Source organism: Mirounga angustirostris, unplaced genomic scaffold (genome assembly GCF_029215605.1).
Source record: "Mirounga angustirostris isolate CCGP_5_RB_7025 unplaced genomic scaffold, mMirAng1.0.hap1 SCAF_8, whole genome shotgun sequence".
Lineage (NCBI taxonomy): Eukaryota > Metazoa > Chordata > Mammalia > Carnivora > Phocidae > Mirounga > Mirounga angustirostris.
Window position 1 is genome coordinate 21,919,859 of NW_026991716.1, and position 24,135 is coordinate 21,943,993.

The following is a 24,135-nucleotide window of genomic DNA, read 5'->3' on the forward strand; positions in this document are numbered from 1 at the left end:
TTTTTAGTCATTTATGATAAACGCTCTTAGCAAACTAGAAATGGAAGGAAACATCTCTTATTTGATAAAAGGCTTTACAAAAAAACTTAGAGCGATGACTTTAAATAAATATGCACTTCAAAACTTTTAAGATCAGACATAGAATTAGGTTTTAGTTTTATATTACCATAGTTCATTTAACTCAATCTCCCCAATTCAATTTACTCCAATAATAATCAAAGAATCACTCCTGGTAAAATGGCTCTTTCAAAGTCAGTAGCTAACAAATTGCTTTTTGCATTGAGATTTACAAATACCCTGAAATTCATTTTTGAATAATTAGGAACCTGGGGTCAAGTTCCATTTTTTCCATATGGACACTCAATTTTCCCCACTCCACTTGCACAAAAGGCTCCTTCTGTCTGTCTGTCCCACAGTGCAGGAGTGGTCATAGGTCTAGGGTAGTACAGAGACGTGTTTCTGGGCTCCTCACCACATCCTGCGGGCCTCTCTGTCCACGTAGCTTTTAAAAAGGACTTGACATCAGATTAAGCAAATCCTTCCACATTGGTTATTTGGCCATTCTGGGCCCTCTGTATTTCTACATGCATTTTAGAATCCACTCAATTCTCCCATAACATCCATCTGAATTTCTATCTTTTAACTATTTTGGCCACTTAATATGCATTTTGAAGCAATCTTATAAACTGTTTTTGAATATCTATAAATAACATGAGAATGGTCAACATCAAACCGAAGTCAGGGGTCACCTCTGGGGAGGATAGCAGGAAAGAGTTACGTGGGTCAACTGCATTTCTGATACTTTCAGTCTCTAGAAGAATCTGTGGTAAAACCCTAGCATAGTTGAGAGAGGTAACGGCTTAGCTGGGAAGAAGGCACACAGTCCTATGTTATTAGCAAATCAAATCATGAAATATATGCTTACGTGTTTAGAATATTTATCATTTTAAAAACAAATAAAAATAAATATAAAATAGCTATTTGGCTCTCAGACAGCAGTTAACCTGGAGTTCAAAATCTGCCAAATGGACTAGGGTCATGTATTTCTCATTCACTATCTTTGGTAGTGAATTACGGTCTATAATTGTCATTTATAAAACTCACAGGGAGGCCCTTCAGAAAATAAATTCTTCCCTCATATTGAAAGAAAACATTTGATTCATTACTCAGCCAAGTGATAGAAAGAATAATTAAGCTATCTACTATATAAATTACTGCTTACTTTAACCATTCTTCATTTTCAAGATCACAAGATTACAGATACAGAATACCAACATAAAGGCACAAAGTGTGAAAAGCTGTGCAGTAATGTGATCACAAAGTAATTCTCATTTCTCTATCTAAACACAGGCTGACTCTAAGTCCTAATATTTCAGATGAACCCAAATGCTCCTCCTTATCCTATGAGTGAAGGAGCAGAGCCCTCTCTAATTGCAACAGTGAAGAGACTTGTTTTTCCTATTGCGCAGGATGAGATAAATTAAAGACACGGAACAACCACACTTGTCTTTCTTGACTAAGAATTTAGTAAGGTAAATTACTTGGCTTCAATTTGGTCCCCAGAACATTAACATAAAGCTTGAATTTTCCATTTGAATTGGCTCCAGTCAACACTTGTTATGTCTTTGACAACTCCCAGGATCTCAATCCTAGGTTGGATGGCTTTGAGGTTAGTATTTCAGCCCTTTTCCCCTTTGGCCAAGACAGTTAACATAGTTGGATAGGCCATGGTGACCCTGATTTCTGTACTCAATTTGAGATAGAGAAAAAAATGTCCCACAGTCACATATGTCTGTGAATCCAATCCAATTGCCCTAGGGCAGTAGGCACAGCATATTCTACGCAAAAGGAATATTTCACATTTGATGAGGGGGTCAAACTCTAAGGAATGATTTCAAGCATTAGCCAGCAGAAGGCAGGTTTTAGGCTGGAATAGCTTTTGTAGCAGCCTCATCATCCCATTTCGTAAGTGACTGTTTATTCATAAAAATGGCTGTGGTAATAAGAGACAGCATTGCCACGGGGCCTAATTGTAAGCATCTAGCATTGCTGGTAGTGAAATAATGCAGAAGAATAAACCTTATTGACATGAGCTCAGTATAAATATCAGAAAACAGCAAGCTACCTTCACAGACCATTCCAACTACCTTGAAAATGAGGTGAACAGACTGCCTGAAGACTTCTGGAAAACTTTCCCTCACACTTAAAAAAGGAAACAAAGGTGTTCTGCTTTCTGCTTCTGGATCTAGTTGCATGAGGTGATGCTTGATGCTCCTGCCGCCATCTTTCAACCCTGAGGGGAAAAAACGCTCAAGGTTCTAGAGCCTGGCATCACTGAGGGATGCTTGCTATTGTTCTTCTTAAACTATTCTGAGTTGGCTTTTTCTTGGTTGAAGCCAAAAGCATCCCCTATTGCAATCCTGTAACAACAACTTCCCATATTCATACCTGGAGAGAAAACCCATTGACCTACTCATCCTTGTTTAATTGACATGTTCTTTCTTCCTATGACAATTCCTTCAAAACTGTATTTGTTTCTGGTCTCTATTCTGATGATTTCCTTTTAAAACTCTAACTTTTTCTCTCCGGCTTTATGAAGGTAAAATTGACAAATCAAAATTGTATATATTTTTAAGGTGTACAATGTGATGGTTTGAAACACATATGCATTATGAAATATTTTCTAAAACTATAATTTTTAACTTTATGATCTATCAACTATTAGTATCCAGTTTAGATGATTCTGTACAGTATTAATGTATCCCCCTGGTTCCAGAGACAGAAATACCAAAACCTCCTCAGGGTGCCTGGGTGGCTCAGTTGGTTAAGGGTCTGACTCTTGCTTTCAGCTCAGGTCATGATCTCAGGGTTGTGGGATTGGGCCCCACACTGGGATTCGCACTCAGCGCAAAGTCTGCTTGGGATTCTCTCTCTCCCTCTCCATCTGCCTCTCTACCACCCCCCACCCCTGTGCACACTCTCTTCATCTCTCTCTAAAATAAATACATAAAATCTTTTTTTAAAAATACCAAAACCTCCTCTAGTCAGATAGATAACTTCTAAAATATACTGGACATAATTTGTTGGCAAGATTTTAAGTTTAATGTGTTGTCTATAAATAAGAAGTTCTTGTATATCTCCAAGGTTAATAGCCAACGTAATATGGATATTGAATGTGTGTACATCTAAAGGTCATGTAACACACATCCTTCTAATCTACACTACAAGAGAGCTGTGGAAGAAGACACCGGAGGATCTCATTCTTACTTCTTTTAAAGGGCCTTAAGCAAAACAGAACTTTGTGGTAACAGTTTTTGAAATGTATAAATGTATCACAAGATCCCCTGCCTTAACAAAAACAGAAACAAACAAAAATAGTCATAAATCCACAGGCCTCTGAGGATAGAGGCTCCAATACAAACATGGGGCCATAGTCCAGAGGACTCCATAGACTGCAGGTCAGTGAAATGTCCTCACATCATAAGAGTGGGGTTACATAACACCAATGTTGGCAAAGCAAGCTAAAGATGGAAATTATGGGCTGGAAGGGCGAGGAATCATGAGGACTGTAGCTGCTGCGCTCAGATGGGTTATGTTTTGTAGTAGTTATGGTGGTGGTGGTGATAGAAACATGAATACTAGTTAACCTGGATGAGACACTTACTATGTGATAGGTTCTAATATAATGCTTTGCATATAAGCACTATAATGATTCCTAATACCAACTTGTCCATTCTCTTGCTCATTGCATCTCTCTTTATTTTGCAGTCAACAATGATTACAGAGCACATAAAAAAGGTTCTATAGATGGTCATCTTCCCCACATCTTCCTCTACTTCTTCCTATTACAGGTTCGTAATAAAGCAAATATCACAATACAGCAAGTCAAACGAAGTTTTTGGCTCCCCAGTGCATACAAAAGTTATGTTTATACTATACTGAAGTCTATTAAATGTGCAATAGCATTATGTATTAAAAAGCAATATATATACCTTAGTTTAAAAATACTTTATTGCTAACCATCATCTGAGCTTTCAGTGAATTGTACTCTTTTTGCTGGGGGAGGATCTTGCCTTCATGTCAACGACCACTGATTGAACAGGGTGGTGGTTGCTGAAGGTTGGGGTGGCTGTGGGAATTTCTTAAAATAAGACATCAGTGAAGGCTGCTACAGTGATTGACTCTTCCTTTCACAAATGATTTCTCTGTAGCATGCAATGCTGTTTGATAGCATTTTACCCACAATAGAAATTCTTTCAAAATTGGAGTCAATCCTCTCACCCCCTACTGCTGCTTGATCAACTAAGCTTATGTCACATTCTAAATCCTCTGCTGTCATCTCAACAGTCTTCACGGTATCTTCCCCGGGAGTAGGTGCCATGTCAGGAAACCACTGTCTTTGCTCATCAATTCAAGTTTGATCATGAGATGGCAGCAGTTCAGTCAGAACTCCAGGCTCCACTTCTAATTCTAGTTCTCTTGCTTTTTCCACCACATCTGCAGTTCCTTCTTCCACTGGAGTCTTGAATGCTTCAAAGTCAACCATGAGGCTGGGAATCAACTTCTTTCAAACTCCCGTTCATGTTGATATTTTGACCATTTCCCATGGATCATATATGTTCTTAATGGCATCCAGGATGGTGAGTCCTTTCCAGAATGTTTTCAATACAGTTTGCCCAGATCCATCAGAGGAATCACTATCTATGGCAGCTACAGTCTCATGAAATGTATTTCTTAAATACTAAGACGTGAAAGTTAAAATCACTCCCTGACCCATGAGGTGCAGAATGGATACTGTGTTAGCAGGCATGAAGACAACATTCATCTCATTGTACATCTCTATTAGAGCTGTTGGGTGACCAGGTGCACTGTCAATGAGCAGTCATATTTTGAAAAGGATCTTTCTGAGCAGTAAGTCTCAAGAGAGAGCTTAAAATATTCAGTAAACCATGATATAAACAAATGTGCTATCATCCAGGCTTTGTTGTTCCATTTATAGAGCACAGGCAGAGTAGATTTAGCATAATTCTTAAAGGCCCTAAGATTTTTGGAATAGTAAATGACCATCGGCTTCAACTTCAAGTCACCAGCTGCATTAGCCCCTGACAAGAGAGTCAGCCTGTGCTTTGAAGGCAGGCATTGACTTCTCCTCTCTAGCTATGAAAGTCCTAGACGGCTTTTTTGAATAGAAGGCTGTTTTGTCTACACTGAAAATATGTCGTTTAGTGCACCCACCTTCATTAGTGACCTTAGCTAGATCTTCTGGATGGTTTGCTGCAGCTTCTCCATCAGCACTTGCTGCTTCACCTTATACTTTGATGTCATGGAGATGGCTTCTTGCTTTAAAGCTCATGAACCAACCTCTGCTGGCTTCAGACTTCCCTTCTGTAGCTTCCTCACCTCTCTCAGCCTTCACAGACTTGAAGAGAGTTGGGATCATTCCTTGGATTAGGTTTTGGCTTAAGGAAATGTTATAGCTGGTTGTCTTTCATTTGGATCACTAAACTTTCTCCGTATCAGCAATCAGGCTGTTTTACTTTCTTATCATTCATGTGTTCACTGGAGTAACACTTTTAATTTCCTCCAAGAATTTTTCTTTACATTCACAACTTGGCTAACTGTTTGGGGCAAGGGGCCTAGTTTTTGGCCTGTCTCGGCATTCGACATGCCTTCCTCACTGAGCTTAATCATTTCTAACTTTTGATTTAGAGTGAGAGACATACAACTCTTCCTTTCACTTGAACACTTGGAGGCCATGTAGGGTTAGTAATTGGTTTGATTTCAATATTGTTGTGTCTCCGAGAATAGGGGAACCTGAGGAGAGGGGGAGAGATGGGGGGACGGGCTGGTTGGTGGAGTGGCTAGGACATACACAACATTTTTCAATTAAGTTCAGTGTCTTATACGGGCTTGGTTTTGTGATGCCCCAAATAATTGAACTAGTAACATCAAAGATCACTGACCACAGATCACCTCACAAATACAGTGATAATGAAAAAGCTTGAAGTATTGCAAGAAGTACCAAAATGTGACAAAGAAACACAAAGCAAGCAAATGATACTGGAAAAATGGAGCCAACAGACTTGCTGGACACAGGGTTGCCACAGACCTTCATTTCATAAAAAATGCAGTGTCTGTGCAAGGCGATAAGATGAAGCACACTAAATGAGGTACACCTGCAGTTTCCGGGGATAAACACCGCTTTCTAGATAAAGAAAAATACTTACGTGTTTTCTGTGTATGTGTGATTTGGGAAAAAATGCACATGAAAATAGTGAAAAAATCAGAGATCCATTCATATCATTGCAACACAATGAAGCTGATGGGATCCTCACAACTGGATTTATTTGGGAATAGAATGAAGAAACTCTGCATAATCCTGCAGTAAGTCACTATCAGACAACATTTATAATGACAGCAGAACTAGACCTAGGAACTATTCCAAGCCATGGAGATTAGCAAGTAATCACAGGCTCAAGTCCTAATACAATTCTGGAGAGACATGGAGGGATTTCGAGAATTAAACTAGCAAAAAGGGATTAAAAAAAAAAGGAAGAAGACAATTTTGACCTCCACATGCATTGGTCAGTGTCAGCAAAATTCTACACGTAACTATACAGCTCCGTTACTTACTTTATTTTATTTTATAATTATCTCTTGATAAAGCTGTCTCTTCTTCCAGATTGGAAACAATGTGATGTCAGGAGCTTTCATTTTATCTTCCTGATTCCAGAACAGTGTTTCAGTCTAGGCACAACAGTTTACTAGTTCACCATCAGGAGCGCTCTGCAGTCAGCTGAAGACAAAATTCTAGCTATGTCACTTACCACTGCAGTTCTCATGGCTGAGTTACTGGTGCTTCCTAGCCTCAGCTGCATCACCAATAAAATCATTTGATAATACCCACCCCATTAGATTGTGATGAATGAAAGCTATAAGACTGGCAAAGCATTTAGTCCAGTGGCCTGCACACAGCACTCAACAAATGGCAAGTATTATAAGGTATTAAACAAATTAACGTGCAATATATGGGCCACTGAACTAGGATTGCTGGAAGACATCAATTATGGAAAATGGCTAACCCTGGCCTCTAGAAACTCCCGGTCTTCATATAACCAAGCATCCCCGCTGATGCTTCGTATTATAGGGAAGACGAGGCCAAACTCTGACACACTTTCCTGCAGGAATCTATCCATGATTGACCTCAGAGATGACTTTCACAGTCACCGTCCTACTGAGGCCTGCACCACATCCTGTGAGCATCCAGACTCATCCCTCACATCGCTAGTTCTGTTTTTTTTTCTAAATTAAGTACTACTGTTTTCTCTTCATAAATAAAGCACACAAAAAAATCTCTGACTTAAGCATGTTTTAAATATGCATTTAAACTGTATGAATTTATTCACACAGTCCTCTCACATTGACAAATACAAAAGAATGAATGAATGAATGAATGAATGAATAAACGAATGAACGAGAGAGGGGGAGAGACAGAGAAAGGAGGGAAGGAGGGAGGAAGGACGGAAGGGAAAGGAAGAGGAAAGGAAGAAGAAAGGAAGACCTTTGGCAGGTCATAAAAACAAAAGTGTTACAGAATTGCAACTGAAATTCACAGGGCAAGAAGAAAGAAGAATTTCAAGATTAGTTCAAAGGAATCATAATTCATAGATCTACTTATTGTAATAGCTATGATGAAGGAAAGATGTTAGGGTTCGAAGCCGACGGCCAAGAAAGAATTCTTGAGATGTCTTTGGTGCCAAAAGGCGGTTTTATTAAAGCAAAGGGACAGGACCCGTGGGCAGAAAGAGCAGCACCGGGGTCATGAGGAGTGGCCCACTATATACTTTCAAGTTGGGAGGGGGTTAGGGATAGCTTAAGCCTCCCAGATATTATGGAAACAAAGTTTCCAGGACCCTGAGGGGGGCTAGCTATTGTTAGGAAAAAGTCATTTATTACTGTTTAGTAAGACCTCAGTCATGAGACCCTTCAGACATATGTATCAGTGGGTCATATGCTTGGAGGATGACTGTCAACACGTATCTTGGGGGGGCAGAGATAAAGGGAATTTCCAAAGGAACTTCTGTATGTTAATGAGGACTTACAGGAGACTGGGGGTCAAGCTAAGGTTGCCTTTTGCCCTTAGCAAAGTATTAATATCCAGGCAGCTGAGTTCCTAGAGGAAGGTCACTCTGCCTGTTTCAAGGACTTATCAATGGACTTCAGGTAGTAAGGAAATTTAATAATTTTTCTTCTGCCGTTGTTTTCCACATCAGTTCTACTAAACCGAAATCTAGAATGCACCAGAGGAAGAAGTGAGTTTAATCACCTGGTCAAGACTATCTCACTTTATCATCCCATTTTACAGGTGAGGTAGCTGAGGCTCTGACAAGTAAGATGAGTTTGTCCATCCTTCTGTAGCTTCAGAGTGTGGTCCATGGACCAAGAACGTCAGCATCATCTGGGAGTTTGTTAGAAACACAGTCTCAGGCTCCGTGTTAGCCATACTAAATCAGAATCTGCATATTAACAAGATCCTCCAGTGACTCATCTCCACGCTGAAGTGTGAGAAGCATTAACACATACAGCTTGTTACCAGTAAGTTAATAAACTGGGTAATTTCACTCCATGCCTTATTTTTATAGAAACTGTGCACCAATCTTTGGAACTGTTAGAAAAATTTAATCCTGATTCCAGGGTCCTGGGATCGAGTCCCGCATCGGGCTCCTTGCTCAGCGAGCAGCCTGCTTCTCCCTCTGCCCTGCTTATGCTCTCTCTCTCGACCATTTCCCCAACTGTAAAGTGCAAAGAATAATCGTACCTAAACTTAGAGGGTTATTAAGAAGACTACCTTAAGGCATGTAAGGTCTTTAGAGTACTGAACAGAGAATGAGGCTTAAATGAGTGTTAAGCACTAAATGTGACTGTTATTATGATGCTCTTGCATAGGGTGTGGCAGGAGAGGCCTGCGGGCCACCACCCATCCATGCTCACCTACTCCTGTTACAGTGACAAGTATCTGGAGTAATATTCAGGATTAGGGACAAATACAGCCTGTGCCCACAGAAGAAAGCCAATTAAACTCCTTAACTGGGAGAAAAGAGAACAACCAACAACCAGCATTATTTCATCAAATAGGGACTGACCTCGTGAGCAACTATGGACACATGTGGAACTCACAATATTTAAGTAAAATTTGTAAATAAAATGTACAATGATGATTTTTTTTTTAAGATTTTATTTATTTATTTGACAGAGAGAGAATGAGAGAGAAAGCACATGAGAGGGGGGAGGGTCAGAGGGAGAAGCAGACTCCCTGCCGAGCAGGGAGCCGATGCGGGACTCGATCCAGGGACTCCAGGATCATGACCTGAGCCGAAGGCAGTCGCTTAACCAACTGAGCCACCCAGGCGCCCGTACAATGATGATTAATGAATGATTTTCAATAACAAGAATTACTCTGTATAGGACTAAATATTGAATTCACAATTTAGGACTGTTAACACTTCAAAGATGAACAAAACTTGGATTGTTGAAGATTCAACTCATGCATGGAAACAGTGAATGGCACCTAGGGGAGTTGGCAGATGTACACACAACAAGGGCCCAAAGGCCAGACTATAAGCCCAGCCAGGGGAGCTAGAGTGCGAGACAAAGATCTCTTGTGCAGAATAAGAAGACACTTGGATGATGAAACCACCAGTTTGTTCATCCATGTATATCAGGCACTGATCAAGGTTCGGCAAAGAGAGCCACAACAAAGCGCTGGACTCAAACCATGTCAAACAGACACCAAAAATCAACACATCTAACGTGAGTTTCCTACTTACTAGAGGCACACGATGGTTTGAAGGATTTTGGGCAAGAGTGGCATAGATGGGGCCCTGGGGTGAGACAAATCAGACTGCTGCTAGCCCCTCGAAGAGAGCCAGCCTAGCGAGACGGGCGGATGGATTTAGAAGACCATGGAGACTGTGCAGGGGAAGATGCCAGAGAAGCTGAGAGCTTAAAACATAATCTTGGATGGCCTGAAGGGAGATAGAAAAGAAAAGAAATTCCTGACTCCTGCCAGCCCTGCACAATACAATTCCCAAATGGCTCCCAGAATTTCCCAGCTAGAGAAGCCACAAACACACAGCTGTTAACAGACCTTCCCCTCATGTGTCCTCCCCCTTGCTCTGGAGAAGAGCCTCCTCACACAGTAGAATGATCACGTTAAATAGTATTCTTAAGACAGGCCAACAACATTGACACAGTGAGTCTCACTCTTCTCATATACGTATATCCATGAGCACTCCACACAGATAGGTAAAAACTGCTAACACTCTAGTACTGTCTGCATTACTTATATCTAACCACAAAATCTGCTCTCTTCTACCTGCCAGCATGAAAAGGGAATATATAAAGGCATATGTGATAAGCTGAATAACAGCCCTCCAAAGATGCCCATGTCCTAATGCCTGGAAGCCGTGAACAGGTTACTTTCCATTCAGAAAGAACTTTACAGGTGTGATTAACAAAAGGATCTTGGTGGCTTCCCAGGGGAATTCTACCAAACATTTAAAGAAGAATTAATACCTATTCTTCTGAAACTGTTCCAAAACATAGAAATGGAAGGAAAACTTCCAAACTTGTTTTATGAGGCCACCATTACCTTAATCCCAAAACCAGACAAAGACCCCATCAAAAAGGAGAATTACAGACCAATATCCTTGATGAACATGGATGCAAAAATTCTCACCAAAATACTAGCCAATAGGATCCAACAGTACATTAAAAGGATTATTCACCACGACCAAGTGGGATTTATCCCTAGGCTGCAAGGTCGGTTCAACATCCGTAAATCAATCAACGTGATACAATACATTAATAAAAGAAAGAACAAGAACCATATGATCCTCTCAATAGATGCAGAAAAAGCATTTGACAAAGTACAGCATCCTTTCCTGATCAAAACTCTTCAGAGTATAGGGAGAGAGGGTACATACCTCAATATCATAAAAGCCATCTATGAAAAACCTACAGCGAATATCATTCTCAATGGGGAAAAACTGAGAGCTTTCCCCCTAAGGTCAGGAACACGGCAGGGATGTCCACTATCACCACTGCTATTCAACATAGTATTAGAAGTCCTAGCCACAGCACTCAGATAACAAAAAGAAATAAAAGGCATCCAAACTGGCAAAGAAGTCAAACTCTCACTCTTTGCAGATGATATGATACTTTATGTGGAAAACCCAAAAGACTCCACCCCAAAACTGCTAGAACTCATACAGGAATTCAGTAAAGTGGCAGGATATAAAATCAATGCACAGAAATCAGTGGCATTCCTATACACCAACAACAAGACAGAAGAAAGAGAAATTAAGGAGTAGATCCCATTTACAATTGCACCCAAAACCGTAAGATACCTGGGAATAAATCTAACCAAAGAGGCAAAGAATCTGTACTCAGAAAACTATAAAATACTCATGAAAGAAATTGAGGAAGACACAAAGAAATGGAAAAACGTTCCATGCTCATGGATTGGAAGAACAAATATTGTGAAGATGTCAATGCTACCTAGAGCAATCTACACATTCAGTGCAATCACTATCAAAATACCATCCACTTTTTTTTTTTAAAGATTTTATTTATTTATTTGACAGAGAGAGAGAGATCACAAGTAGGCAGATAGGCAGGCAGAGCGAGAGGGAGAAGCAGGCTCCCTGCTGAGCACAGAGCCCGATGCGGGGCTCGATCCCAGGACCCTGGGATCATGACCTGAGCCGAAGGCAGATGCTTAACCATCTGAGCCACCCAGGCGTCCCCCATCCACTTTTTTCAAAGAAATGGAACAAATAATCCTAAAATTTGTATGGAACCAGAAAAGACCCCGCATAGCCAGAGGAATGTTGAAAAAGAAAAGCAAAGCTGGTGGCATCACAATTCCGGACTTCCAGCTCTATTACAAAGCTGTCATCATCAAGACAGTATGGTACTGGCACAAAAACAGACATACAGATCAATGGAACAGAATCGAGAGCCCAGAAATGGACCCTCAACTCTATGGTCAACTAATCTTTGACAAAGCAGGAAAGAATGTCCAATGGAAAAAAGACAGTCTCTTCAACAAATGGTGTTGGGAAAATTGGATAGTCACATGCAGAAGAATGAAACTGGGCCATTTCCTTACACCACACACAAAAATAGACTCCAAATGGTTGAAAGACCTCAGTGTGAGACAGGAGTCCGTCAAAATCCTAAAGGAGAACACAGACAGCAACCTCTTCGACCTCAGCCGCAGCAACTTCTTCCTAGAAACATCGCCAAAGGCAAGGGAAGCAAGGGCAAAAATGAACTATTGGGACTGCATCAAGATAAAATTTGCACAGCGAAAGAAACAGTCAACAAAACCAAAGACAACCAACAGAATGGGAGAAGATATTTGCAAATGACATATCAGATAAAGGGCTAGTATCCAAAATCTATAAAGAACTTATCAAACTCAACTCCCAAAGAACAAAGAATCCAATCAAGAAATGGGCAGAAGACATTTTTCCAAAGAAGACATCCAAATGGCCAACAGACACATGAAAAAGTGCTCAACATCGCTTGGCATCAGGGAAATCCAAATCAAAACCTCAATGAGATACCACCTCACACCAGTCAGAATGGCTAAAATTAACAAGTCAGGAAATGACAGATGTTGGCGAGGATGCGGAGAAAGGGGAACCCTCCTACACTGTTGGTGGGAATGCAAGCTGGTGCAGCCACTCTGGAAAACAGCATGTAGGTTTCTCAAAAAGTTGAAAATAGAGCTACCATACAACCCAGCAATTGCACTACTGGGTATTTACCCCAAAGATACAAATGTAGGGATCCGAAGGGGTACATGCACCCCAATGTTTATAGCAGCAATGTCCACAATAGCCAAACTGTGGAAAGAGTCAAGATGTCCATCAATAGATGAATGGATAAAGAAGATGTGGGGTGTGTGTGTGTGTGTGTGTGTGTGTGTGAGTGTATATATATATAATGGAATATTATGCAGCCATCAAAAGGCATGAGATCTTGCCATTTGCAATGACGTGGATGGAACTGGAGGATATTATGCTGAGTGAAATAAGTCAATCAGAGAAAGACATGTATCATATGACCTCACTGATATGTGGAATTCTTAATCTCAGGAAACAAACTGAGGGCTGCTGGAGTGGTGGGGGGTGGGAGAGATGTGGTATCTGGGTAATAGACACTGGGGAGGGTATGTACTATGGTTAGCGCTGTGAATTGTGTAAGATTGTTGAATCACAGACCTGTACCTCTGAAACAAATAATACATTATATATTAAAAAAAAAAAAGAAAGAAGATAGCAGGAGGGGAAAAATGAAGGGGGTATATCGGAGGGGGAGACGAACCATGAGAGACTATGGACTCTGAGAAACAAACTGAGGGTTCTAGAGGGGAGGGGGGTGGGGGGATGGGGTAGCTTGGTGATGGGTATTAAAGAGGGCACATACTGCATGGAGCACTGGGTGTTATACGCAAATAGTGAATCATGGAACACTACATGAAAAACTAATGATGTAATGTTTGGTGACTAACATAACATAATAATAAAAAAATTAAAGAAAGAAAAGAAAAGGATACTGGGATGTGGAGATTATCTTGAATCATCTTGGTGGGTTCACGTCATCACAAGGGTCCTTTTCTTGTAAGAGGAAGACAAAAATTCAGAGAAGGCAAGATGACCACAGAGGGAAGGAGAGGGGAAAAGGCAGTGTGAGGGGAAGCCATGATCTGAGAATGAGAACAGCCCGACAAGAGCTCACAGGCAAGGAAACGGATTCTCCCCTTGAGCCGCCAGAAGGAATCAGCCCTGCTGCCACCTTCGCGTTAGCCCAGACTGATCTTATAGTTCTGACCTCTGAAACTATAAAATAATAAAGGATGTTGTAAGCCACTAGGTTTGTGGTAGCTTGCTATGCCAGCAATAGGGAGCTAGCGTAGAATATAATCAATAAATACTAAATACGGGTGAATAATTCGAAAACAGCTCTCCGTGACCCGTAATTTCCAAAGTATTTTATAGACAGATATTTTTTCAGCGATCAAATCCTAACTGCTCCATCAGAAGTTAAGTTTATTACACAAAGAGAGCCATTTAAATTACATTATAGTGTAAGTATGCGTGCACTGATTTTGAAATTGGAAGGCAGAAGAAATGACAAAAAATGACATGTCTCTCTTCCTGGGGATCTTTGTGTTTCCTAAGAGGTGACAGTTACAGTGCACTTAACATTGGACTTGAGCCACTGACTTGTGGCAGCAACTGTGTTAGTCATCTGTGAATGTCCCGCCAGCACTGAGCACCCTGCTCTGTACAGTGTTGGTTGGTGTTCCATCAATTTTGCCAATTAAATAAATGACTGAACAAAACGAAAAGGTGAATGAGAAAGACTTACATCCTTAGTCAGGTTTTCACAGCTGATCACTTAGATGGAGCTTTATTCTAAATTAACATAGACCTGGTGCTAGAACAAAAATAACAGCTTACTTGAAAAAAAAAAAAAAGGGATTTTTTTTAAAGGCCACTAAAGGTGAAACTAAAAATGTGAGTAAGTTGTAGGAGGTTTTTCCACTTTTGGTTAGAACACAAAAAGTCACAGAAAACCACTGGTCCCACTGTAATGATGAGAACACAATAAATTCAGAAATCTTATTTGTCGTGCAAGACACTGAGGAGATCTGGACACAAGCCTAATCGAGCAGAATTTCAGAGGGAGATGAGACCCCGGCCATGAGTGGGCAGAAGAGCTAGCCTGCCCTTGGCGCAGAAACCTGGCTGCAATAAGGAGACAGGAGCCCAACTTTGATCAGCCAAACATCGGCTAGTATGGCAGACTGGGAGGTGGAGAAACGGCGAGACCCCACAGCCAGTCAGTGCTCCTTCATCATGCTTTTGCCTGGCAAGCAAGCACAGGTGGTGAAGAAGCTGGCAACTGGGTGGAAAGGAGAGAGATGTAATCTCACATGCAGAGATCCCAGACTCTGCTGCAGGCCAGATCTCACCATCAACGGGAAATCAGATATGAAATCCAGTTTGACTCCTGATTAGAACAAAGAGATCTTGCCTAGTCACCTTAGCTGCCTGACAGGGCAAAGGACAAGGCTTTCTGAGGACAGATATTACCTACTTCAGCTTCTTTGTTCTTTTATACACAATATAAAAGTAAGGTAAGTGGAAAAGCAGGAAAAACGTGACCCATAATGAAGAAGAAAAAAAGAATAAAAGGAGAACAGATAACAAAATGGTTGGAATTTACAGATAGGACTTAAAAACAACTATTATGAAGACACTAAAGAATTTAAGGGAAAATGTACAAAATGGGCGAAAAGATGAAGAATTCACCAGAGTAATAAAAACTCTAAAAAGGAAGCAAATAGAAATTGCAGAACTGATAAGTACAATATGAATTCATTGGAAGGGCTTAATAGTTAAATGGACAAAACAGAAAAGGTTAGTAAACCCAAAGATAAGAGAACAAAAACTATCCAAAATAAAGCACTGAGCTAAAAAAAAAAAAAAAATCGGTAATAAAACACACACCCTGAGAATCAGAATACTATGGCATAATTTCAAATGCTCTGACATACATGCAGTTACGGCCTGAAAAGAAAAGAAAGAATAGAGTAGAATTGTTGGAAGAGATTTTAGATGAGGGTTTCAAGGGTGGTTGAAGGACATTAATCCAACCCAGTGAAAGCCCAAGCAGGAAAATAGACAGAAAATCACACATAGGTCAAACCACTAAAAACCAGAGTACAAAGATAAAGGCAATGGAATGACACGTTTCAAGAGCTGAAAGGAACCTACACATTCACTCACACAAACATACACCCACACATGCACACACATCCACACGTGCCCATACATACAAGCACACGTGTACACAAACTGGCAACCTAGATACCTATATTCGTAGAAAATACTCCTAAAAAGTAAGGGTGAAGAAAAGGCATTTCCAGACAGGCAAACTGCGAACATTCATGCTGCACTACAGGAAAATATTAAAGGAAGTTCTCCAGACCAAAGGGAAATGATCACAGAGAAAAACCAAGATCGGCAGAAAGGAATGATGATCAGTGGCATAAATATCAAGGGAGATATAAAACAACATAGCTTTAAGTCTCTTTAAAAAGACAGTTGGCTACTTGAAGCAAATAGAGTGATATACTATGGGATTATAATACACGGAGAAATAAAGTAACAACAGTAATATTAAATTCAAGAGGAGTAAACAAAACTACACTCCTGACGGATGTTAAATGTCTTAGGAAGCTGTGTAACAGTCACCATGGTAAAGGGTGATGGGTTAATTATGCCTGTTGTAATCTAGAAGAGCTACTTAAAAATACAAAATGGAGAGGTGCCTAGGTGGCTCAGTCGGTTTTGTGACTGACTTTTGATATCAGCTCAGGTCATGATCTCAGGGTCCGGAGAGCTCACGTTCTCTCTCTCTCTCTAAAATAACAAATAAATAAATCTTTTAAAAAAATACAAAATAGTGAGACTGAACAAGAACAGGGGTAATAAAATGGAATAAAAGAACAAACAAACCAAAAAACACATAACCTCAGTTTCCAAATGAAGAAAGAAAGAAGAGAAGGGGGAAATGGGGAAGAAATAAAAAATGACAGAATTAAGCCCAAGAATCTCCCAGGTAATTATAGTAACTGTAAGAGGTATTCAACACTCCAGTTAAATCCGGGCTTAAATAAAAAGACCCAACTCTATGCAGTTTAGAAGAGGCACACTTAATATAAGGACCTAGAGTGAAAATAAAATGAGGAAAAGGACACACACTGCAAACACTAATCATAAGAAAGCCAGTGTGTATACATTAGTACCAGAAAAACTAAAATTTTTAAAAGTATTATCGGTGATTTAAGATGGCTATTTCATAATGATAAAATGGTCATTAACAAAGCCCAAAGTTAGTTCTTTGCCCAGACTAAAAGCTTGATAAATCTCTTATTTTTCTGCATACAATTTCTGATGGTTTATGAACTCATGTGTCTTTATGGACCTCTATTTAAAACTTCTTTCCAAGGAATGCCTGGGTGGCTCAGTCAGTTAAATGTCTGCCTTCAGTTCAGGTCATGATCCCCGGGTCCTGGGACAGAGCCCCGCATCAGGTTCCCTGCTCAGCAGGGAGCCTGCTTCTCCCTGTCCCTTGATCCCTACCCGCTGGTCATGTTCCCTCCTGCTCTCTTGCTCATGCTCTCTCTCTCAAATAAATAAAAAAAAATCTTAAAAAAAAAACCTCTTTTCAAATACACATTATATTTAAATTCCACAAGTTTCTTTTCAAGTATATGACCCTTCAATCCTTAAAAACCAGTGTTATTATTATTATCATTATTATTATTGTTATTTGATTCTTCAAGTCCTTTTACCTGAAATTTCACGTTCTGGTTGATATCTGACACGCGGAACTGCTTCAGGAAACGCTCATCCTCACTCCAGAAGAGGCGGATGTCAGGGATGTCATAGAGGATCATGGCCAGTCTTTCCAATCCTAGGCCAAAGGCCCAACCGATCCGATCTTGAGCACCAGCTACAATTGGGAAAACAAAACTGGTTTACAAAATATAAAGACTTCGCAGGTGAATGGCTGAGCACCTCCTAGTGGTGAGGCACTGGGGGGAGCTGTGGAGACATCCATGAGGGTCTCTGTCTTAACATTTCTCATGCTTCCCACATTCCTCACTCACTTCCTTCACTGAAGCACTCTGGAGTCACACTGTCTCTAATATTGCCTTTCATTTATAATTACATTCCAGGTTCTTTAAAGCCCTGGTTCCTGCCTCTGAGTAATCCTTGTTTGCCCTGATTCAAACATTTAGCCTACTATGTGCAGGTTACAGAGGAGAGAGAAAAGATGGTCTCTTGTCCCTACATGGCTTACTAAACAGGCAGGTGTGTTCAAAACATGCCAGAGTGGACTGTTAATATTCAGAAAGAACCCTCAATTTTATTAAAACAACCTTCACCCTTAGTAAGCGTTACCTCAAAAATACACGGAGAGCAAGAAAGCCAAAGTAAAATGCTTATCTACTACCATTCACTGCAAAGGTAAGCTGTGTTGTTGACATTATGGCAACACCATGAACTTGAAAGGTTTATTTCGCCCACCTGAAACAGAGTAAGACCAAAGATATAAAGCCCTGTGTGAAGAAGGCAAGGGAGCAACACATACTACTGGAAAAGCTTACAGAAAGGGCTCATGAAAGGAGCATAACTTTTCCTAAAGATGATTAGGATCCTGGGGAGGCTGCAAATGGCCTCAAGATTCCACTCCTGACATGCGTGCCCTGCGTAAATCCCTCCCTTTGAGTGTGGGTGGCTCCAGGAACGTGATGCGATTTCACCCCTGTGATTAGGTTACTTTATATGCAGGTCCATCGGAGCAAACCAGCTCCCAGAAATGAGAAGGCCATGTGGCTAGGACCTGAGGGAGGCCTCTAGAAGCCGGGGGAGGTCCTGGCGGTCAGCAAGAAATGGGACCCTCACTCCTACAACCTTAAGGAAATGAATTCTCCCAACAGTGTGAATGGGCTTAGAAGAGGACCCTGAACTCCAGAAGAGCACAAAGCCCTGCTGACCCCTTGATCTCCACCTATGAAGACCCTGAGCAGGGGACCCAGCCAATCTGCACCTGGACTTCTGATGCAAGGAAAAATGTGACATAATAAATTTAGGTTGTTTTAACCCATTAAGTATGAGGCTAATTTGTTACCCAGCAAAAGAAAACTAACACGAATCCAAAATGTGAAGGTAAAAGAAAACTCCAGACTCAAGGAACATCTTCAATAACAAAGGGGTGACTCTCCCCCTGTTGTGTTCTCTCTCTCTCTGTGCCAAATAAATAAATAAAAATCTTAAAAACACACACACACACAAAAAACAAAGGGGTGACAGTGCAGCATGGAATGGTTGGAAGTAGATTCTGGAAACACAGATGGTTCAAGGTTGAGGCAGGTAAGAGGGGAGGGGATCCATTTCTGCCCACGTGCTCCTACTACAATTGTTTATAAATAAAACAACAAGGATAAATGTATAATAGAAGCCATGCAGAAGTATGAGCCTCTGCAAATGGTGTGTTTAAAAGCTGAATGAATTAAAATAGTCAAAAAGAGATCACAGAGAGAGAGAATGGCTCAGTAGCAGGAGGGAAGGTGTATGTGAAAGAAAAGCGGGTGGTTGGCTGAGAGCACCCGTAAGGATGAACTGAGTAAGAATGAATGTTCAGGTGAAGAGGAGGGAAGAGGGCTATTTAACTTCACAGACAGTGGGGTCAGGAAAAAGTGTCCACAACCCCTCACCCTGTGATCAGGTGCCTAAGAGAGCAGTTGAAGTGTGAGGCAAAATATTTTAGAATAATTCATACTGATGTGTGAGGCCTTAAAAAAAAGCCTGGTGACTAGTTAAAGACATGAAATTTAATACAACCATGATAGACTTTTAAAATCTACTTAAAGAAGAATTTTTTTTTCTTTAATTGAAAATTGACAGTCCTGGGGATGTGGCTCCAGCACATTCCGCATTGTGTGGTTCTAGCGTCTCACTCACTGCTGGTTACACTATGTATTTTTACAATTTGGAAACAACATGGCAGTACATATAAAGATCCTTAAAATGTTCATACGCTTTATTCTTATAACTCTACTCAGGAATTTATCCTAAGGAAATAACTCAACAAAATAAAAACATAAATGAAAGAAGATACTCAGCAGTACAACTTATAAGAGCAAAAACATGGAAACAACCTGAGTAGCCCAAATTAGGGAATGGCTTAAAAATTATAGGACATTTTGATGGAGTCATTAAAAATCATAGCTATACAAATACATATTTATTAAGTGACAGACTGTAAGAGCTTATGAAGAATCTATGATAACATGAATATGTCCTGTGATACTACTATTTAATATAGGTACAAATGAGGATTTACTGTGAAAAAATAAAAACAAAATGTGATGTTCAAGAATTATAATGGGTAATAGTTTTAAAACAACTTTAAAGCATTTTCCTGAAATCGTTAGTCTTTTTTTAAAAAAAAAAAAAGATTTTATCTTTATTTATTTATCAGAGAGAGAGAGAGCACACACAAGCACGGGGAGCAGCAGAGGGAGAGGGAGAAGCAGGCTCCCCACTGAGCAGGGAGCCAGATGTGGGACTCGATCCCAGGACCCTAGGATCATGACTTGAGCCAAAGGCAGACGCTTAACTGACTGAGCCACCCAGGCATCCTGCTATAGTCTTTTCAATAAGAAAGTAATAAAGATAGGTAGGAGTGTTAATGCTGCTTTGTGATTTAGGCTTTTTCCTTAATCTTTTAGATTTTATGATCAATTTTTTAGATATAACCAACCACCTGAGCCTAATATCTGTAACTGAATGAGCAATAGATTCAGGGTAAGATCTTATTTAATATCTAGTATTTTGGGTTTTTTTTTTTTTTTTTTGGTACCTTAGCTTTTGCTCCTTTCATCTATCCCCAGGTAGTCCCCATCCCCTAAAACATTTTCTAAAGCAAAAACAAGAATAACAAAGAACCCCTAAAAGCAGGTAAGAAGAAAAGCAACAATCTAATTATTTGAGAGAGGGAGAGAGAGAGCGAGCAGGGGGAGGGGCAGAGGGACAGAGAGAACCTCCAGCAGACTCCGCACTAAGCGTGGAGCCCAACACGGGGGCTCAATCCCATGACCCTGAGATCATGACCTGAGCCGAAATCAAGAGCCAGATAAGATGCTCAACCAACTGAGCCACCCAGGTGCCCCAACAATCTAAATTTTTAAATGGACAAAGAATATGAAGACATTCATAGAAACAAAGAATAATTACCTTCAAACAAAAAGCTTAGTTAAGAAAAATGCAAGAAAAAAATGCACAAGTTACTACCATATTTTCCTTATCAGATTAGCTAAATAAACACATCTGATCCCATACTTGATAGCAAAGCCAAGGGAAGACAAGCACTCTCCACACAGCTGGTAGGTTCACAACTGGGTTTTTAACCCATTGACCTAAGGAGCAGAATATAGCAGTAGCTATCAAAATTACAGATGTGTATACCACACCTTGTTACTTTAGCTACTAGAATGCATCCTACTTATGGGAAATTATGAATGTGTAAGGCCACTTTCTGGAGTATTGTTTATAAAAGCAAAAGACCGCAAACAACCCAATGTCCATCACCAGGGAACGGATTAAACAAACTAGGCTATGTCCATACATGGCATATTATTATAAAAAATCTCTGAAAGATTTCAAAAACTCAAAGCAGCAGCTGTCTGACTTTATTTTGTTTTGTTTTTAATTTGTGGGTGAGTGGGAAAGAACTGGGAAACTGGAGGACAAATATGGGGAGACCTCACACTACATGCCTTTTTAAATAAACAGTGACAAGAAATATTTCGGACAATAGAGATTTTTGTTACTAGATAAAATACAATTTCTTTTCTGTTTATTTTCAAGAGGTTATAAGAACAAAGTATTCCTCTTACGTCACACCAGGGCCAAACTTTCAGGATAATCATGATTAGTAAAAATGAATTTCTATGTCCCCCTTTTATAGCCAGGATTGGTTTCCTTCGTTCTCTAAGACCCAATACATTTCCAAACCATTCCCACTATGTGCTGTCCAAATTTGTGACCACAGAATAATAAAATGGTGGCTCTCTTATGCCATTAAGTTTGGAGTGGTTTGTTATTCAACAAGGGCTAACCAGACATTGTTAAATCATCTGGGTTTTGCCTTTTATTGTAAACACTTCCCATTATGGAAATGCAAATAAAGACTAGATAGGGTTTCACGTAGGAGAGATCAGGAATTAAGCTTAAAATAAGATCAATCACCTATATTGTATATTACCCTGTATATGCCATAGTATCAATTATGTCATAATATCCTATCTATCCAAAGGCCATGCCACCCCCCACTATTTATCACATTGCTCGTCCTATGTACAGAGCAGACAGTCCTAAGCCGAAGCTATGTAATACTCCTTCTCCCAACCAACTACTGCTTTTTTTTTTTTTAAAGATTTTATTTATTTGACAGAGAGAGACACAGCGAGAGAGGGAACACAAGCAGAGGGAGTGGGAGAGGGAGAAGCAGGCTTCCCGCTGAACAGGGAGCCCGATGCGGGGCTCGATCCCAGGACCCTGGGATCATGACCTGAGCTGAAGGCAGACGCTTAACGACTGAGCGGCCCGGGCGCCCCCAACTACTGCTTTTCATCTGATTTTTCTACCTTATGATGAGTGGGATCATCCTCTGTCTAGTTATTCAAGGCAGAAACCTAGGAGTAAATTTTAACTCTAATACTACCTCATTTCAGACACAGACCTTTAAATTATATCTCAAAATTTCTCTCAAAACTATCCCTTCATTCTAGTCTAATTGTCGCTACAGATTTGCGCCTTCAACAAACATCTCTCACCTGGGCTTTCCAAGACTTCTAAAAACTACACCCAAGTGTAGTCTGTCTGTCTGTCTCCCTATTTGGTCCATCTGTGCTAGTGCCGCCAATTCTCTTTCTAAAACATAAATTTGGACACTGTCACCACTAGATATGTATAAGGGTAGAAAAACGAGTGACTCATCTCCAAGAGTCATATTTGTTCTCATTTTTATTTTGCATTTATTGTCCTTCTAAAACACAAAAAGAAGCTTAAAATCATTCCAGAGATCCCCATTCAGTCTAGCTGAACTTGACTTCTCATGGAGCCTCAAGATTCTATGTGCAAGGTCCAGTTGGAAAAATGCCTCATTGTAAATTAAATACTTTGGCATCAAGGCAATCATAAAGACAAATGGAAACACAAATATTCTGCTATGTTACAGATAGATTGAGAAGCACTGGTCTGAAAAAGTTTGAAGAACTTTCAAAAAAGTTTCCAAAACACTACAGGTTGTTAATTTTGTCACATATAAAATTATGGACATGACACTGCTTAACAACAGAATTCACATTCTTTTCAAGTGCAGATGGGTCATTTGCCAACACAGACGATTTTCTGAAACACAAATCTCAAAATATTTACAAGGAACGACCCATGCCCAACATGAAAATAAATGATAAGTCAACAGTATAAAAATATCTGGAAAAACTCCCAAATATAGGGAAATTAAACAACATACTTTTAAATAACCCAAGATTCAAAGAAAAAAAATCACAAGAGAAATTAGGAAATGCATTGAAATGAATACAAATTAAGAGGCAACACGTAACAATGGATGGAATGCCTCTAAAGCTATGATTCAAAAGAAACCTATAGCATTAAATGCTTATGTCACAAAGGAAGAAAGGTGTCAAATCAATAATCTACTCCCTTACAAAACTAGAAAAAGAGAAGAAAATTAAGAACTAAGCAAAACAAGGAAAATATACAGACAACAGTCTTAAGTGATAAAATAAAAAACAGAAAAATAGAGAAAACTGATGACACCAATTGCTGGTTTAAAAAAAATTTTAAAACCAAAGCATAGTTGATACACGTTACATTAGTTTCAGATGTGCAGCATAGTGATTCCACAACTCCATTATACTGTGGTGCGCTCACCACAAGTGTAGCTACCATCTGTCACAACAGAGCATGATTACAGTATCACCGACTATACTCCCTATGCTGTGTCTTTAACCCTGTGACTTCTTCCATAACTGGAAGCCTGCATCTCCCATTCCTCTTCACCTGTTTTGCCCACCCTCTCACCACCTTCCCCTCTGGCAACCATTAGTTTGTTCTTGGTATTTTATGGATCTGTTTCTGCTATTTGTTTATTTCTTTGTTTTGTTTTCTAGATTCCACATTTCAGTGTAATCATATGGTGTTTGCTAGAATCAAAAAGACAAGAAATGACAAGTGCTGGTGAGGATGTGGAAAAAAAGGAAGCCTCATGCACTGTTGGTGGGAATGTAAATTGGTGCAGCCTCTGTGGGAAACAGTATAGTACGGAGGTTCCTCAAAAAATGAAAAATAGAAATACCATACAATCTAGTAATTCCACCATTGGGTATTTACCCCCCCCCTAAAAAATGAAAACACTAATTCAAAAAGATATATGCACCTCTATGCTTATTGCTGC

At 40.0% G+C, this 24,135-nt stretch overlaps 1 protein-coding gene and 1 pseudogene across 30 annotated transcripts in view; both read right to left on the reverse strand.

The window, feature by feature from the left end:
• The window catches only part of FARS2 (phenylalanyl-tRNA synthetase 2, mitochondrial), a 617,893-nt gene that overhangs the window by 256,028 nt on the left and 337,730 nt on the right, over nt 1-24,135 (reverse strand). For all 30 annotated transcript variants that reach the window (XM_064597235.1, XM_064597236.1, XM_064597225.1 and 27 more), the window contains one exon: nt 17,438-17,598. In XM_064597235.1, coding sequence (XP_064453305.1) covers nt 17,438-17,598 — 161 coding nt within the window. The remainder of the gene's footprint in view (nt 1-17,437; nt 17,599-24,135) is intronic.
• On the reverse strand, nt 47-7,473 carry LOC123837093 (tigger transposable element-derived protein 1-like; annotated as a pseudogene).